General features: G+C 43.7%; 1 protein-coding gene across 1 annotated transcript in view; it reads right to left on the reverse strand.

The window, feature by feature from the left end:
- Positions 1–4,499: 4,499 nt before the first annotated feature.
- SKAP2 (src kinase associated phosphoprotein 2) overlaps positions 4,500–17,900 on the reverse strand; it is a 324,806-nt gene continuing 311,405 nt past the window's right edge. Inside the window, exons 12-13 of the mRNA XM_069729895.1 lie at positions 5,947–6,048; positions 4,500–5,598 (exon numbers count right to left, since the gene is read on the reverse strand). Coding sequence (XP_069585996.1) covers positions 5,956–6,048 — 93 coding nt within the window. The 3' untranslated portion in view covers positions 4,500–5,598; positions 5,947–5,955. The remainder of the gene's footprint in view (positions 5,599–5,946; positions 6,049–17,900) is intronic.

The raw sequence follows: 17,900 nt of genomic DNA on the forward strand, positions 1-17,900 counted from the left end.
AATTAGTAAATGTTTGGCCTAATATAGCAAATATAAAATATAACAACAATCCTATGGAAAAAAAAGCACTACGCTGAAGTAACTGCATTACTATTTTCACTATCAAGCACCTTCGACATTTTATTTAAAGCGGAATTAAATGCTATAAAAAATTCACTTTTATTACAGTTGGAGAACCTATATGCTGACGAAAAAAACAGGACACAATGATTAACAAGGAGTCCTTCTTATCCTTGCTGGCACAGAGGTTACAATGACCATCCCACCTCCACCCCTTAGTGTGAGGATAGGACCTAGGAGAGGAAGAGCTGGACAGATCGTCCCTCCACGGACTCTGTGGGATTGGGGGCCCAGCCTCTTGCTTCCTGCTGTTAAGCATCCTGTGGCTGACACCCCCGAAGTGGACATAGCTGAACTAGAGCGGGTGCAGAGAAGAGCGACCAAGGTTATTAGAGGACTGGGGGGTCTGCTATGCCAAGATAGGTTATTACACTTGGGGCTATTTAGTTTGGAAAAACGAAGATTAAGGGGTGATCTTATTACAATGTATAAATATATGAGGGGACAGTACAAGGACCTTTCTGATGATCTTTTTAATCATAGACCTGAGACAGTGACAAGGGGGCATCCTCTACGTCTGGAGGAAAAAAGGTTTAAGCATAATAACAGACGCGGGTTCTTTACTGTAAGAGCAGTGAGACTATGGAACTCTCTGCCGTATGATGTTGTAATGAGTGATTCATTACTTACATTTAAGAGGGGACTGGATACATTTCTGGAAAAGTATAATGTTACAGGGTATATACACTAGATTCCTTGATAGGGCGTTTGATCCAGGGAACTAGTCTGATTGCCGTATGTGGAGTCGGGAAGGAATTTTTCCCCAATGTGGAGCTTACTATTTGCCACATGGGTTTTTTTTGCCTTCCTCTGGATCAACATGTTAGGGCATGTTAGGTTAGGCTATGGGTTGAACTAGATGGACTTAGTCTTCCTTCAACCTTAATAACTATGTTATTAACCATCTAGACCTGTCACAGTGTACAGAAATATTGGACTAAGCAGCTACAGTCTTTTATTCATAGGCTCATGCTCTTATTCATTGCTGCTGGTGAATGTCAGTGCTGGTAATGACGCTACTGATACATACCCCTGAGATATGACTCTGACACTAGGCAAAAGAATAGAAAACAGCATAAAATGTAAACTTATAATTTACTGCACAGAAGAACGAAAAGAAAAAAGATGGAAGAAAAAAGAAAGTGAAAAAGAGAAAGAAAAAGAAAGCGAGAAAAATAATAAAAAAGGAAAGAAAGAAGAAAAGAAAAAGAAAGTAAAAGAAAACAAGGAAGTAAAAGAAGAAAAAGAAAAAAAGAAAGGGAAAGAACGAATGAAGAAAAGGAAAGAGACAGAAAGAAAGAAAGAAAGTGAAAGAAAATAAAAGAAAGAAAGGGAAAGAACGAATGGAGAAACGGAAAGAGAAAGAAAGAAAGTGAAAGAAAAAAGAAAATAAAAGAAAGTAAAAAAAAGAAAAAGAAATAAAAAGAAAGATGGAAGAAAAAGAAATAAAGTAAAAGAAAAAAGAAAAAGAAAGAAAAATAATTAAAGAAAGAAAGAAAGGAAGCCTGAGCGCAGTCTCCGTCCCTCACACATCAGATCATGTCTCCTTTAGGACAGCTGAGTTCTTTTGCGCGCCCTGATATAATGGTCAGACTGTAGACTGCTCTTTACCTCCAGGCTCTGTATTTCCTACCCTGGCTCTTAGAATGTTAATGTGGGCTACTGCACTAAGCCACTTTGGAGGGGAAGTCTACAGCTGCTGCAAAGCCTCTTGGGAAGCACCAATCATGCTTGTGCGGCAAGATAATAAGGCGGCAGCAGAGGTTTTCTATTCCATGTCACTCAGTGAGGACTGCTGCTGCTGCTGTGATTTACTGATAGCTCAATATCTGGGTCAGTAGGAAGCAGACACAGTTTGTCAGTCGGCTCCTGGACATGCTATGCCAGCCTAAAGTGAATTCTGTGGTGTTAGCGGGAATCATTAGAAGAAGAAATATGGCAAATGTGTGTATTACAGTGGAAGGATGAAGGGAGTCAGATGGGGTGACAGCACAGCAGGGAGGATCAAGGGCAGGACAATGGAGGACAGATCTGGAGTGGGCTATGTGTACTGAATGTATCATTTTACAAAGGGCCAAATAGAGATTGGTGATGAGCCAGCATGCTCAAATAAGGTATTTTCTGAGCATGCTTGAGTGCTAACCGAGTGTCTTCGGCGTGCTCAAATACTATTTTCGAGTCCACGGCTGCATGTCTCTTGGTTGTTCGACAGCCACAACATATGCAGGGATTGCCTAATAAACAGGCTGAAGACACTCTATTAGCTGTCGAGCATGCTCTGATAACCCCCTTTCCGAGCACGCTCGCTCATCACTAATAGGAACCTGTGGCGAATGTTACAGAGGGCCGACAAGTTCTCTTCCACTTTTTTTTAAACCTGTACCATTGGGTTGCTGTAAGCAGTAAAGCTTGCTGGTGCATTATTCCATGATCCACATTACGGACCACTGTAAAATTATACTGAATGAACCCAGCAGAATTCGTACAATCAACTGAAGACAGAGGAGTAATCCCAGCTATAGCTAAACACCATCTGAATATGAAAGATTTTTCTTTTTTGCCAATGGTAAATATATACGACGTCCTGTTTGCAAATACATGTTCAGTTTGTCTAAAAATCCATCCTGACCAAGGTATCCGACTTCTGCAAGGTTGTGGCAGCACAATAGACAACGGATTGATGCTGCCTTCCTCTACATTTGGTGTGGTGCACAGATCCATATTTAGTGTCTATGGGCGTCTTAAAAGATTTCTACACTGAGTGTAAAGCCAACAGTGAGCAAATTAGAGAAAGTGCAAAACATGATGCAAAAGGAAAACTTCTCCTCAAGGAAACTGACCCAAGGTGCAGAAAGTGTCAATCCATTCTGTTCTGCTGGATATACTTATAATCACCCATCCCTATATGGCTGGGATCACACATAGCGAGATACGATCGAGTCTCGCAGGTTAAAACCAAGCTCTGGCATTGGCACTAGAAAGTGGAGCATGCGGCCGCAGAGCAATACATGGAGCCGCACTCTCCGCTCCGGAGTGCCGGTGCCAGAGCTTGTTTTTAACCTGCGAGACTCGGCCGTATCTCGCTGTAGTGTGACTCCGGCCTATGAGTTAGGAAACCTTGATAAGGAGAGAGACCACCATGGAGCCTGCTGTTCTACTCTGAGGACCCCATAATCACTAATATGTAATCACAATAAGCAAAAATTAAGAATGTAGATAACCTTAATGCACAAACTTGTAATTCATAATAAGTACATGGTAAAGTTTTTTCAGTTAATAGGAGCAGACATGGATAGTAAGCAGTAATATAGACACAAGAGCTGCTTATCATATTAAGAAATATTTAATAATAACTATACTGGTGTGCCTACAGGTTCATAATACAAACCCATACATACTCTAGGTGCCTCACATGGGCTGTGAGCGCATGGATTCAATTCCATAAAGAAGCATCCCATCTAAGTTTTATCCTCTTAATATATTGCAATCATCATATTATATAGAACTATGTACTTACAATTGCTCATTTTGCCTTTCTACCTAGATAATTATACTTTTTTCCATTAAGTCTGTGACATCACGTGATAAAAACTGACTAGATGAATCTTTCTAAGATCTGTAAAGAAACAGGAAGTCTTTTTTCCCTGCATGAGTCATCATTAGATCTACAATTCTACATCACTGTAGAATTGTTGTTCTAGTGTTGACTCATGCAGGGAAAACAGACTTCCTGTTTCTACATAGAGTTTAGAAGGATTTAGCTGGTCTGATGTCATAGACCTAATGGGAAAGATTATTAACTGGGTAGAAAGGCAAAATGAGCACTTGCTGGAAATTGTTGGTGTCCCAAACCAATCTACCAAATAGATACGTACGTTTTTGGAAATTTCTTTTAATCTTCCGGATGCAACATGATGAATCTATCTCTTAATCAAGAGGTAGCGGCAATACGACAGGTAACCGAGCCTGCGCCATGTACGCCGTGCCCAGATCATTGAACTTTCCGTGGAATAAGACGGAGTCGGGGTCCATTCGCTGACAGCAGCGCTGTACTTCTTCATTGTGTTGGGAGGCCAGATGGCAATGAAATCATTTACTTCACCTTGTTGTGCTTAATTACTACAATCAACACACTATTTCCAAATTAATCATAACAAAGTAATTTCATTAGTTACACAGCATGCCGGTGAATTATTAGCGTCATAACAGGTTCGCAAACAATTAAACTTTATTTGAACCTTAGAAATTTGCAGGGTAGAACGCTTAGAAATGGAAGGCGCAGCGCCTGGCACACGACAGCACGTTTCGACATCATTCATTTAAGATGTGAGACAAAGGCGAGATTTCATACCAAAGAAATGCACGTCCGACGGCAAAAACGTGGAAAATTCTCCTTTTATTACCACTGAAATCAGGGCTTATCACAGACATTCAGACACACTGTAGCATGTGATGCACGGAGTTAAAAGTTGAAATCACCAGTCATAGATTAAAAGGGCAAATAAACTGAAAAGTGAACCAAAGGTCAGAGCCATAGTAAGATCAGTTGGTGAAGGACTCCCTCTCCTGGACACCGGGAGGAAAGGATAAGAATAGATTTTTGGATGTGGAGTAAATTTTCTTATGTGTACCTATAAAAATAAATGATAGGGGGGAAGGGGCGGCGGGATTCTGCTTCAGCATTTCTATCAAACATCTACCACCTGCTGGTCACTGGCAGCATTAACCACCAATTATTTCACAAGTGTAATCGTCGATGTATAAAACATAATGCATGCAGTAATGCTACATTTAGGAACTAAAAATTTGCTAGAAATTGTTTTTAGCCTTGTACGTTCAATAAAGTAGCTTAGATTACAGAATAGGGGTGGAATAGTCTCTCCTATCCTCTTTTACTTTTGGAGTGTAAGCTCATATGAGATGAGTTTTCTTTGCTTTATCTTGTTACTATATTTTCTACTTGTTATACACAGTATTTCTGCCTCTACAATGACTAATAGAGTATATGTTGGTCGTGCGCACTTTCAAAATATAGAATATTTAATTCTTTTTATTCCCTTGACTCTAATATCTTAGGATACTTCATTTAAAAAAATCAAAAATTCCTCTAATCATTATGAACATGGACATATTTTAAGAGTTAAGTCACAATCAAGTGAAATAAAACTAGCTAAAGAGTTAAAAAAAAAAATACATTTTCGTGTATCTAAACAAACCCTTCAAAGTCCTGATTCATGCAAAATTAGATTATTATTTTTTTTAATTTTCACCTTTTTTTTTCCTTTAATATTTGATTATCATACAGGTGAATGTAGAAAATGACTAACATGCTATTAAACTGCAATATCCAGAACATCACAACGTTAAGAAAAAGTCTATGTAAGAACCGCACGGTGAAAACTGCAGCACCGCACACATAGTGCAGGAAATATTCCGCCATGGTGAAAGCTTCTTGGTGTTTCTGATAAAAGATGATTCCTGATTTAACAAAAAAAAACAAAAAAATGATGTGAGAAAAGAAAACCAGACACGGTGGTTTATGGTGAATATCACAGTATCTAGGACAGAAATTAATTACTATGTTTGATTGAAGGCAATATACAGTAGTGAGCAGAGATAAGCGCGCAGCTCGCCGGCTGCAATGTGGGATTCTATCGCATGCAGACGACTAATGGAGCGGTATTAATTAAGGCTCAAAAGCTATTTTTTGCCACAGTCCTTAAGTTAATATAACTGCTGCAGAGGTTTTAGGAAGGAAATGCTTATAAAACAGAGAACAGGAGAACACATGAGCCATTATAGTAGATTGGATTAAAATGTACTTACCCAGGCTTCTCAAATATCATACATCTCCATTATGTACGCTTTAGGCACCAGGCCAATGGATCCCTTCATTTCTCCTACCCACCAGCCAAATCTATTGTACTCCTAATTCAAAACAATAAGCTGGATTAACCTTTTGCCTAGCACAAATGTAATGTCATCTGATGCAAAGACACGATTAAATGTTTTTGCCCTATGTTTGGTCTTCTAATTATAACTACGGAAGCCAGGTTAGAAAGAACACCACCGGAATGGTGATCACAGCTACATTATATATATATATTATATATATATATATATTTATATATACCGTATATATATATATATGCAGGAGCAGCACCAGGGTTAGGTGGGTGCAGAGCCTCACTGGCAAAAAAACAGTGGTGTATTAGCCCATAGTGGCAGTGGCACTCTCTTGAGAAAGGTTCATACTATGGGCTAATAAACCACTGTTTTGTTTTTTATAACCATATTGCTTGATGTGCTGCCTCCATTCATTAATATATGTACACATACATATATCCACATACATATAATAATGGTTATATATGCATTAATGTAATATTAAAATTATATATATTAATGATTGTATATGCACTAGTATGATATTAAAATTGTAGATATATATAATTTATTTAGTTAGCTTACTTATATATATCGATTATATTCCATAGTGCAAACATTATATCATCCCCATTGTGGCTGACAATCTAACTTCCTTATCAGCATGTCTTTGGAGTTTTGGAGTATAAAAAGTAATTTTTAAAGTATATATGCTTTGAACTTCACATTTTATTTCCTTTAACTGTTTTATATATGCTTTTACAATTATGCATCTATCTATCTATCTATACATACACACATGCAACTATATATATACACACAGAGAAACATATGTAAAACAGTTAAATAAAGGAAATCAAAGAATATCATATGCTTGAACATTTCTTTATACTAGTAATCAGTATAATATGTTACCAGATTGTCCAGGATTAGGCTCATTATTATTATTATTATTGTCATTATTTTACTCCCTTATATAGCGCCATTAATTCCGCAGCGGTTTACGGATGTGATCATCACTGTCCCCATTGTGGCTCCCAGTCTAAATAATACTTTTAATTTATTAGACGTGGTGTTTATAGAAAGTTAGCCATTGAGTGTAAAGAATCCAAAAGTCGGCAAGTTTGGATGCCATTTGACCTTTTTCTGGCAATGTCCGTCTTCTAGCCAGACACAATAGCGCAGTCTACTGCTGACCACAAACATGTGTCACATATCATCTTATCATCGGAGCCACTATCATAACTATCAGTGAGTTTCATTTTGTATCAAGAAATAGGACATAAGGTGTGTGCTCATGGCGGATGCCACGACACATGGGCCGCAGCCATACAAGCTTACATCCTGGCCATAGAAAATCATTCACAGTTTGGCACAAAATGTCTTATGTCTTATGGGATACTACGAGGAATAAAAGAATGTTCTCCTACGGAGAACCTCTCTGCTAATAATGAATAATAATAATAATCTTTATTTATATAGCGCCAACATATTCCGCAGCACTTTACAGTTTAAGTATATTAATGAATTGCCATTTATGTAGTACATTAATATAAAAGAATGAACTAGAAATTGCGACAACATTTTATCAGCACATAGTGACATACAGTACAAGATTCTACAGGTTTTTGCAATCTCTTTGCAGAAGAACCATTAATTATGGGCCGCATGGATTAAAAAATGGTGCAAATTGCACCATAGTAAAATAGCTCGAGAGGCATAATAAATTTGGCCTAATTTGACACATCCCTCACAACTTGTGAACACCAGGCATATTGCCACACAACCCGTCCTACATATTTTGCCCCTGATATCACTCTTGTTTATGATTACAATGTCTATACGATGCAAAAATCATCATAAAATAAGTAAAGCATCACAATGTGTGTACACGCAATAGTCTGGCTTTCTTTTTCATACTATAAGCTTAGTTTAGGCCTCGGTGACACTTGTACAGAAAAACAGCACTTTCTCTTTCATTACAAAAACCCCCCCCAAATAATGTAAAGACAAAAATACAAAAAGAAATAATATAAAAGTTGAAGGGTTAATAGTAAGTTGTATAACATACTGCTGTAGTTAGGCTGGGGTCACATAAGTGTATAAAAAATAAATCTTATTTTCATCCAGGACGATTTTTCTCACTTGTCCTCCATTTATAGTGTGTTTTTTTACTCAGCACCTACTAATCTTTTACACTTTCCTACAACAGAATTGTAATGCATCTGTAAAAATCGCATGTCATGCTGATGGTCTTCATGGAATGTGATTTTTTTTCTCAAAACCACATGTATAACAAGACAGCAGAAGCATCACTTATAGGCTGCCGTCACACTATCAGTATTTGGTCAGTATTTTACCTCAGTATTTGTAAGCCAAAACCAGGAGTGGGTGATAAATCCAGAAGTGGTGCATGTGTTTCTATTATACTTTTCCTCTGATTCATCCACTCCTGGTTTTGGCTTACAGATCCTGAGGTAAAATACTGACCAAATACTGAAAGTGTGAACGTGTCCTGACTCTGATAATGCAGCAAAAGAGGCTGCCGTCACACTAGCAGTATTTGGTCAGTATTTTACCTCAGTATTTGTATGCCAAAACCAGGAGTGGGTGATAAATGCTGAAGTGGTGACGTGTTTCTATTATGCTTTTCCTCTGATTGTTCCACTTCTGGTTTTGGCTTACAGATCCTGAGGTAAATTACTGACCAAATACTGATAGTGTGAGGGCAGCCATATAGTGACAGCTGTCTTGTTATACATGTGGTTTTCCTGGAGAAGAAGTAGATTTGTACTTCGAAACGCGTCGAAATAAACCAATCATTTTATTACACTGGGATATAGGTCTTAACTCCTGTCGGCAGCGCGGAGACTATACACAGACTCCTTCTCACCTATCGATGTCTGCTGGTCACTGGCTGACCCGTGGATCTGCTGCAGCCGATTTTGCTCTATATGATGTTTATACGGATTAAACAGGTGAGTTTAATCTGAGCCTAAAGCTCACTATATTTCTCGGATAAGACCCTATTTTGCGCTGATCTCTCCCACAGCTTTACTTGAATATTCCATAGGGCTGGACACATGTCTGATTTTTGTCCAAGTTTGGTCGAAGAATCTATCTGTCTATGGAAAACGTCGGACCGCCCTCTGATGACATCCGAATGAGTTCTGATTTTCACAGACTGGCTGAATGGAGAAGGTGGAGAAACTTTAAACTGATCCCACTCTGGTCAGTGTCTGATCAGCATATCTGGACCGTTTCTATAGGATGTAGAGAAAAACTGTTGTGTGACCTTATCCTTACACCGCTAAAAATGGTATACTATGGTGTTTGTAAAATTATGTCTGTTACTTACATTTCATTTGCTTTCGCCTTAGTTTTAGATTAGTAAAACATATCTAGCAGCATATAATTGTGTGCTGTTTGTGGTGTAAAATACTGATGTAACTGCCCTTTCAAAAAATAAATAAATATATATATATATATTATATTAATTTGAATATTTGCTATAAACACTATGAATACGTTTTTATTGTATATATTCAATATATATGTGTTTATTGTATGTATCTATATATATATCTATATATATATATATATATATATATATATATATATAGAAAAAAACAGGAACAGCATCTAGTATTACCTCAATGGTGTGCAAAGCTCTCCCAACCAGCAGTCCAAACGGCCTCCAGTAATAATATCAAAAAAAGAAAAGCAGCACAAAAAATTATACAAAAAGTGGACTTTATTGCCTGAGCAGGCGTGGCAACGTTTCGGATATAAGGCTTGAAAAAGGATTCTTATATCCGAAACGTTGCCACGCCTGCTCAGGCAATAAAGTCCACTTTTTGTATCATTTTTTGTGCTGCTTTTCTTTTTTTGATATTATATATATATATATATATATATATATATATACATATATATATATATATATATACACACATACAAGCACCTATTTATAGTGTAATTTACAGTGTTTCCAACTAATATTTTCCATAAATATGTGTACAACAAACATAATACGTTTGCACAGCAAGGAAATTTCTAGCCATTTTATTTCTCATAAGTATTTACATTTAATTTTTTGTTAGATGCGAAAAAATATACAGTTATAACGTTCTAAAAGTATTTTTAGTTGATGCGCAGAAGAAAAGATGGCATAGATAATAAGTGCAGCTGTGGGAGAATCTGAGAAATGTCATAATCGCTCTGCACTTTTGATTTACTCTGCTGAAGCACATAGCCTGCAGCCGACTAGCACACGTTGGTTAGACCTTAGAAAGCAAAGCTTAAGAATGTTGGCCTATAAATTGTAGGTAGACATGCAATCCTAATTTTATGGCATGTGGTAGAGCATCTGAACATCTGGCCCCTCTGTACATTTTATGTTCTTAAATATAGATGGCTCCCTTCTGCTGAGCCTGTACATTTCACATCACGTATTTCCTAAAAACCACAAGACCTGATTTATAGAAGGTTTGTGATGTCATGTTTGTCTCATGCACACAGGGCACAGATTTGTAAGCCAAGATGGAGATCACCACTAGGGGGCATCAGAGGGGAAGATTAAAAATTCAGTCCACTTCAGCAAGAAGTTTTCCAAAATAAGTGTCTGGGAAGTATGGTATTTTATTCTCTGAGTTCTTGTAATTTATGCATTAAGAGTGACATTTTAATCCTGTGTGCTAGAACCTGGTGTAAAATTAAATTTGCAGCGAAATTTTAGAGAATCAATAGTAAGAATGGCTCTTTTTAAATGTATTTATTCCCATTATTTATATAGTGTCCACATAATCCACAGCCCTGTACAGAGATTGTAACTATCACACAAGTCCCCATGTCTAATAGGGTTCACTATATACATATTATAAAAAAAAGTCTATTATGGAATCTATTTGTATTAATATTGCACTCTTGTCATACAACAGTTGCTATTTGTGACATGTAAGTAAAATGCAGCACCACAATGGTTATGTCCTTTATTACTTTGAATCGGCTGTCCCTGCTAATACCTTTTTTGAATTGTATTTTGGGGGAGAAAAACAATTTTTGGCTTTTTTATTTTCACAAAAGCAATATGCAGCCATAATCTAAGGAGAAAATGCAGCAGACAATAAATCACCAGTGTGGACAAAACCTATGCCATGTCAATTGATCCTATGAATATCACGAGATCTCAAAAAATTGATTGTAAGATATTACCATTTTACATACAGTATACCTTAAGACAGTATAAAATAGGTTACATAACATTACATATCTTGCACTGACTCTGAATTACAGTGTTCACAATTCATCTAGTTGTCATTGGTAAGTGACAATAAGTTGGCTGTCAGACATATCCAGTGTAAGTTAGCGTTAGCGCTATAAGGCCTCGTTTCCATTTACCCGACCATACAGCTTTTTTTCCCCCTCCAAAGTGCTATATAAATGCTGGATGAATCTGATGTGAGAACTGATATAGTTTGCTTTGGGATCTTCATCATTAATCCAGCGCATCAGTTGTTGCACCAGACACAGAAGTCGGATCAAAAAAGCTCCGTCTTGTATTTTCCAATCTGACTCACCAGTTTAGTAGTACAAACTAATAAAATAAGCGGATTACAGCCAATATTGTTTTGACATAAGTTGTGATTAGTTGAGGCACAAGAAAATTGATCAAGGTGAATAAATCAATTATTTCAATCAAATTTGCTTCAAATTTCAGAAAAAAAATGTGGATTGGCTTCACTCAAATCCAACAAAATGCTGGAGTCGTAGGACCAGAAATCACAGTTCTCCAGTTCACAAACATCAGCCTGATGCTGTGTTCTTCAGGTATTGGTCCAGCAAACTTCCAGGCAAATAGGGATGCACCTTTCCAGGACTCCTTTCATATGCCTTTGTCTGGCCGTCTCACTATGCTGGCTTCCACTTCTCCGACCCAGCGCCTAACCCAGTGTCCCAAGCCAGCAGCCACGAACCTGGTATGCAGGGCCGTATTTGCCACTAGGCACTCGAGGGCACGTGCCTAGGGCGGCGACATTGCGGGGGGCGGCACCTGGGCAAGGATTTTTTTTTTTAGTCACAAACGCGACCGACCGCAAAAACCCCGCCCCCCCGCCCGCCTCCCCGCGCCCCCCCGCCCGCCTCCCCGCCCGCCTCCCCGCGCCCCCCCGCCCGCCTCCCCGCGCCCCCCCGCACCCCCCGTATCCCACCCACCCTCCTTGAAGACGATACTCACCTGCTCCAGCCTCTAGCGATGCCTGTTCTCACCGTCTGTAGCGCGTCCTGAGTGAGCGGTCACATGGTACCGGTCATTAAGGTCATGAATATGCGCATATTCATGACCTTATTGAGCAGTATCATATGACCGCTCACTCAGGAAGAAGGCGCTGCGGTGGGACAGAGCGCCAGAGGGATGTCGGCGGCTGCGGCGCCCGCGGTGTGTGGGACAGGCAGCTGACAGGTGAGTATAGGGGACGGGGGGCGATGTTCTGCAGGGAGGAAGGGGGGGCGATATTCTGCAGGGAGGAAGGGGGGGCGATGAAGTTCTGCAGGGAGGGAGGGGGGGCGATGAAGTTCTGCAGGGAGGGAGGGGGGGCGATGAAGTTCTGCAGGGAGGGAGGGGGGCGATGAAGTTCTGCAGGGAGGGAGGGGGGGCGATGAAGTTCTGCAGGGAGGGAGGGGGGGCGATGAAGTTCTGCAGGGAGGGAGGGGGGGCGATGAAGTTCTGCAGGGAGGGAGGGGGGGCAATGAAGTTCTGCAAGGAGGGAGGGGGGCGATGATGTTCTGCAGGGAGGGAGGGGGGGCGATGATGTTCTGCAGGGAGGGAGGGGGGGCGATGACGTTCTGCAGGGAGGGAGGGGGGGCGATGACGTTCTGCAGGGAGGGAGGGGGGGCGATGACGTTCTGCAGGGAGGGAGGGGGGGCGATGACGTTCTGCAGGGAGGTAGGGGGGGCGATGACGTTCTGCAGGGAGGGAGGGGGGGCGATGACGTTCTGCAGGGAGGGAGGGGGGGCGATGACGTTCTGCAGGGAGGGAGGGGGGGCGATGACGTTCTGCAGGGAGGGAGGGGGGGCGATGACGTTCTGCAGGGAGGGATGGGGGGCGATGACGTTCTGCAGGGAAGGAGGGGGGGCGATGAAGTTCTGCAGGGAGGGAGCGGGGGCGATGAAGTTCTGCAGGGAGGGAGGGGGGGCGATGAAGTTCTGTAGGGAGGGAGGGGGGGCGATGAAGTTCTGCAGGGAGGGAGGGGGCGATGAAGTTCTGCAGGGAGGGAGGGAGGGGGGGCGATGAAGTTCTGCAGGGAGGGGGGGCGATGAAGTTCTGCAGGGAGAGGGGGGGCGATGACGTTCTGCAGGGAGGGAGGGGGGGCGATGACGTTCTGCAGGGAGGGAGGGGGGGCGATGACGTTCTGCAGGGAGGGAGGGGGGGCGATGACGTTCTGCAGGGAGGGAGGGGGGGCGATGACGTTCTGCAGGGAGGGAGGGGGGGGCGATGACGTTCTGCAGGGAGGGAGGGGGGGCGATGACGTTCTGCAAGGAGGGAGGAGGGCGATGACGTTCTGCAGGGAGGGAGGGGGGGTGATGATGTTCTGCAGGGAGGGAGGGGGGGCGATGACGTTCTGCAGGAAGGGAGGGGGGGCGATGACGTTCTGCAGGGAGGGAGGGGGGGCGATGAAGTTCTGCAGGGAGGGAGGGGGGGCGATGAAGTTCTGCAGGGAGGGAGGGGGGGCGATGAAGTTCTGCAGGGAGGGAGGGGGGGCGATGAAGTTCTGCAGGGAGGGAGGGGGGGCGATGAAGTTCTGCAGGGAGGGAGGGGGGGCGATGAAGTTCTGCAGGGAGGGAGGGGGGGCGATGAAGTTCTACAGGGAGGGAGGGGGGGCGATGAAGTTCTGCAGGGAGGGAGGGGGGGCGATGAAGTTCTGCAGGGAGGGAGGGGGGGCGATGAAGTTCTGCAGGGAGGGAGGGGGGGCGATGAAGTTCTGCAGGGAGGGAGGGGGGGCGATGAAGTTCTGCAGGGAGGGAGGGGGGGCGATGAAGTTCTGCAGGGAGGGAGGGGGGGCGATGAAGTTCTGCAGGGAGGGAGGGGGGGCGATGAAGTTCTACAGGGAGGGAGGGGGGGCGATGAAGTTCTACAGGGAGGGAGGGGGGCGATGAAGTTCTACAGGGAGGGAGGGGGGGCGATGAAGTTCTACAGGGAGGGAGGGGGGCGATGAAGTTCTACAGGGAGGGAGGGGGGGCGATGAAGTTCTACAGGGAGGGAGGGGGGGGCGATGAAGTTCTACAGGGAGGGAGGGGGGGCGATGAAGTTCTGCAGGGAGGGAGGGGGGGCGATGAAGTTCTGCAGGGAGGGAGGGGGGGCGATGAAGTTCTGCAGGGAGGGAGGGGGGGCGATGATGTTCTGCAGGGAGGGAGGGGGGGCGATGATGTTCTGCAGGGAGGGAGGGGGGGGCGATGATATTCTGCAGGGAGGGAGGGGGGGGCGATGATGTTCTGCAGGGAGGGAGGGGGGGCGATGATGTTCTGCAGGGAGGGAGGGGGGGCGATGAAGTTCTGCTGGGAGGGAGGGGGGCGATGAAGTTCTGCAGGGAGGGAGGGGGGGAAGGAGGGGGGGCGATGATGTTCTGCAGGGAGGGAGGGGGGGCGATGATGTTCTGCAGGGAGGGAGGGGGGGCGATGAAGTTCTGCAGGGAGGGGCGATGTTCTGCAGCTGTCGCGGTCCTGTAGAGTTATCGGACATGTTTGTCTTCTCTGTTGGGCGCAGATGGAGCAGATAACGGCAGACGACCCCCATCCTCCGTGGAGTCCCGTCCACACTGGGAGATCCTGCATCTGCAGTCGCTTGTGGCGGTGTCGCCCGCGCGGATCAGCGCCGTCCTCCCGCGGAAATATCCGGTGATCAGACAGCGAGGCTTCTACTCTGATATTCTGACCTATAGCGCCGCTCCTCTGGTGAAAGTGAGTGCAGGCGTCACATGACCGGCAGCCGCGTGCTATACTGCACGTGTCCACGGCTACAGAGCGCTCTGTCCCCGCCGTTCTCCGGTGTCTCCTGGTGCTGCAGCTTCAGCCGCCATTTCCATTATACTGCAAGATGTCAGCGCCGGACCGAGCGTTCAACCAAATTTCCTGAGACAAGTGGACAAGGAGCGCAACACCCCGAAAGGTGAGCGGAGGATACAATGTAACAACCACAGGAAGGTAGACCCCGGCAACCAGATCCAACAGTCACAATAGGAGATGTCACAGCTCATCTCCTCCTCCTTAAAGGGAACCTGTCACCCCCAAAATCGCAGGTGAGGTAGGCACACCGGCATCAGGGGCTTATCTACAGCATTCTGGAATGCTGTAGATAAGCCCCCGATGTATCCTAAAACATGAGAAAAAGACGTTATGTTATACTCACCCAGGGGCGGTCCCGCTGTTCGTCTGGGTCCGGGGCTTCCCATCTTCATCAGATGACGTCCTCTTCTGGTCTTCACGCCGCAGCTCTGGCGCAGGCGTACTTTGCCTGCCCTGTTGAGGGCAGAGTAAAGTACTGCATTGCGCAGGTGCCAGGAAAGGTCAGAGAGGCCCGGCGCCTGCGCACTGCTGTACTTTGCTCTGCCCTCAACAGGGCAGGCAAAGTACGCCTGCGCCAGAGCTGCGGCGTGAAGACCAGAAGAGGATGTCATCTGATGAAGATGGGAGGTGCCGGACCCGGACCAACAGTGGGAACGCCCCTGGGTGAGTATAATATAACGTCTTTTTCTCATCTTTTAGGTTACATCGGGGGCTTATCTACAGCATTCCAGAATGCTGTAGATAAGCCCCTGATGCCGGTGGGCTTACCTCACCCGCGATTTTGGGGGTGACAGGTTCCCTTTAACACCCTCCCATAGAAGTGAATGGTCCCCACAATACAGTCTGACGTTACTTACATATTACAGTGTCACCCGGGCTCAGTACATGGGGTGTCGCGCCCGTCACCCGGGCTCAATACATGTGGTGTCTTGCCCGTCACTCGGGCTCAGTACATGTGGTGTCTCGCCCGTCACTCGGGCTCAGTACAGTCATGGTCAAAAGTATTGACACCCCTGCAATTCTGTCAGATTATACTCAGTTTCTTCCTGCAAACACAAATTATTTGGTATTATCTTCATTTAATTTGCCTTAAATGAAAAAACACAAAAGAGAATGAAGCAAAAAGCAAAACATTGATCATTTCACACAAAACTCCAAAAATGGGCCAGACAAAAGTATTGGCACCCTCAGCCTAATACTTGGTTGCACAACCTTTAGCCCAAATAACTGCGACCAACCGCTTCCGGTAACCATCAATGAGTTTCTTACAATGCTCTGCTGGTATTTTAAATCATTCTTCTTTGGCAAACTGCTCCAGGTCCCTGATATTTGAAGGGTGCCTTCTCTAAACTGCCATTTTTAGATCTCTCCACAGGTGTTCTATGGGATTCAGGTCTGGATTCATTGCTGGCCACCTTAGAAGTCTTTAGTGCTTTCTCTCAAACCATTTTCTAGTGCTTTTTGAAGTGTGTTTTGGGTCATTGTCCTGCTGGAAGACCCATGACCTTTGAGGGAGACCCATCTTTCTCACACTGGGCCCTACATTATGCTGCAAAATTTGTTGGTAGTCTTCAGACTTCATAATGCCATGAACACGGTCAAGCAGTCCAGTGCCAGAGGCAGCAAAGCAACCCCAAAACATCAGGGAACCTCCGCCATGTTTGACTGTAGGGACCGTGTTCTTTTCTTTGAATGCCTCTTTTTTTCTCCTGTAAACTCTATGTTGATGCCTTTGCCCAAAAAGCTCTACTTTTGTCTCATCTGACCAGAGAACATTCTTCCAAAACGTTTAAGGCTTTTTCAGGTAAGTTTTGGCAAACTCCAGCCTGGCTTTTTTATGTCTCGGGGTAAGAAGTGGAGTCTTCCTGGGCCTCCTACCATACAGTCCTTTTTCATTCAGACGCCGACGGATAGTACGGGTTGACACTGTTGTACCTTCGGACTGCAGGGCAGCTTGAACTTGTTTGGATGTTAGTCGAGGTTCTTTATCCAACATCCGCACAATCATGCATTGAAATCTCTTGTCAATTTTTCTTTTCCGTCCACATCTAGGGAGGTTAGCCACAGTGCCATGGGCTTTAAACTTCTTGATGACACTGCGCACGGTAGACACAGGAACATTCAGGTCTTTGGAGATGGACTTGAAGCCTTGAGATTGCTCATGCTTCCTCACAATTTGGTTTCTCAAGTCCTCAGACAGTTCTTTGGTCTTCTTTCTTTTCTCCATGCTCAATGAGGTACACACAAGGACACAGGACAGAGGTTGAGTCAACTTTAATCCATGTCATTAGGTGCCACAGGTAAGTTACAGGTGCTATTAATTACACAAATTAGAGAAGCATCACATGATTTTTTTAACAGTGCCAATACTTTTGTCAACCCATTTTTTATGTTTGGTGTGGAATTATATCCAATTTGGCTTTAGGACAATTGTTTTTGTATTTTTTCATTTAAGAAAAATTAAATGAAGATAATAATAACAAATAATTTGTCTTTGCAATCATTTTCAGGAAGAAACTGAGTATTATCTGACAGAATTGCAATACTTTTGGCTACAACTGTACATATTACGTAATACTAATTATTAGGGCACTTTCACATTGTTTTCTGTGCCCCCATTGGGGCATACATTCGAAGTCCCATGCAAAACGGGGTCTGGACAAGTGCACCGACGGGGCTATAGACCATAATGGTGATGGCAGAGCGAACATGCACTCTGCCGTGCACTTTTTTCTAGAGTGTACGCCTACAGGAGGCAGACACTGAAACAGTCTACTACATCTAAGTGTCCGCCTCCTGTAGGCGTACACTCCTGAAATGATGCACGGCAGAGC

Source organism: Ranitomeya imitator, chromosome 6 (assembly GCF_032444005.1).
Source record: "Ranitomeya imitator isolate aRanImi1 chromosome 6, aRanImi1.pri, whole genome shotgun sequence".
Classification (NCBI taxonomy): domain Eukaryota; kingdom Metazoa; phylum Chordata; class Amphibia; order Anura; family Dendrobatidae; genus Ranitomeya; species Ranitomeya imitator.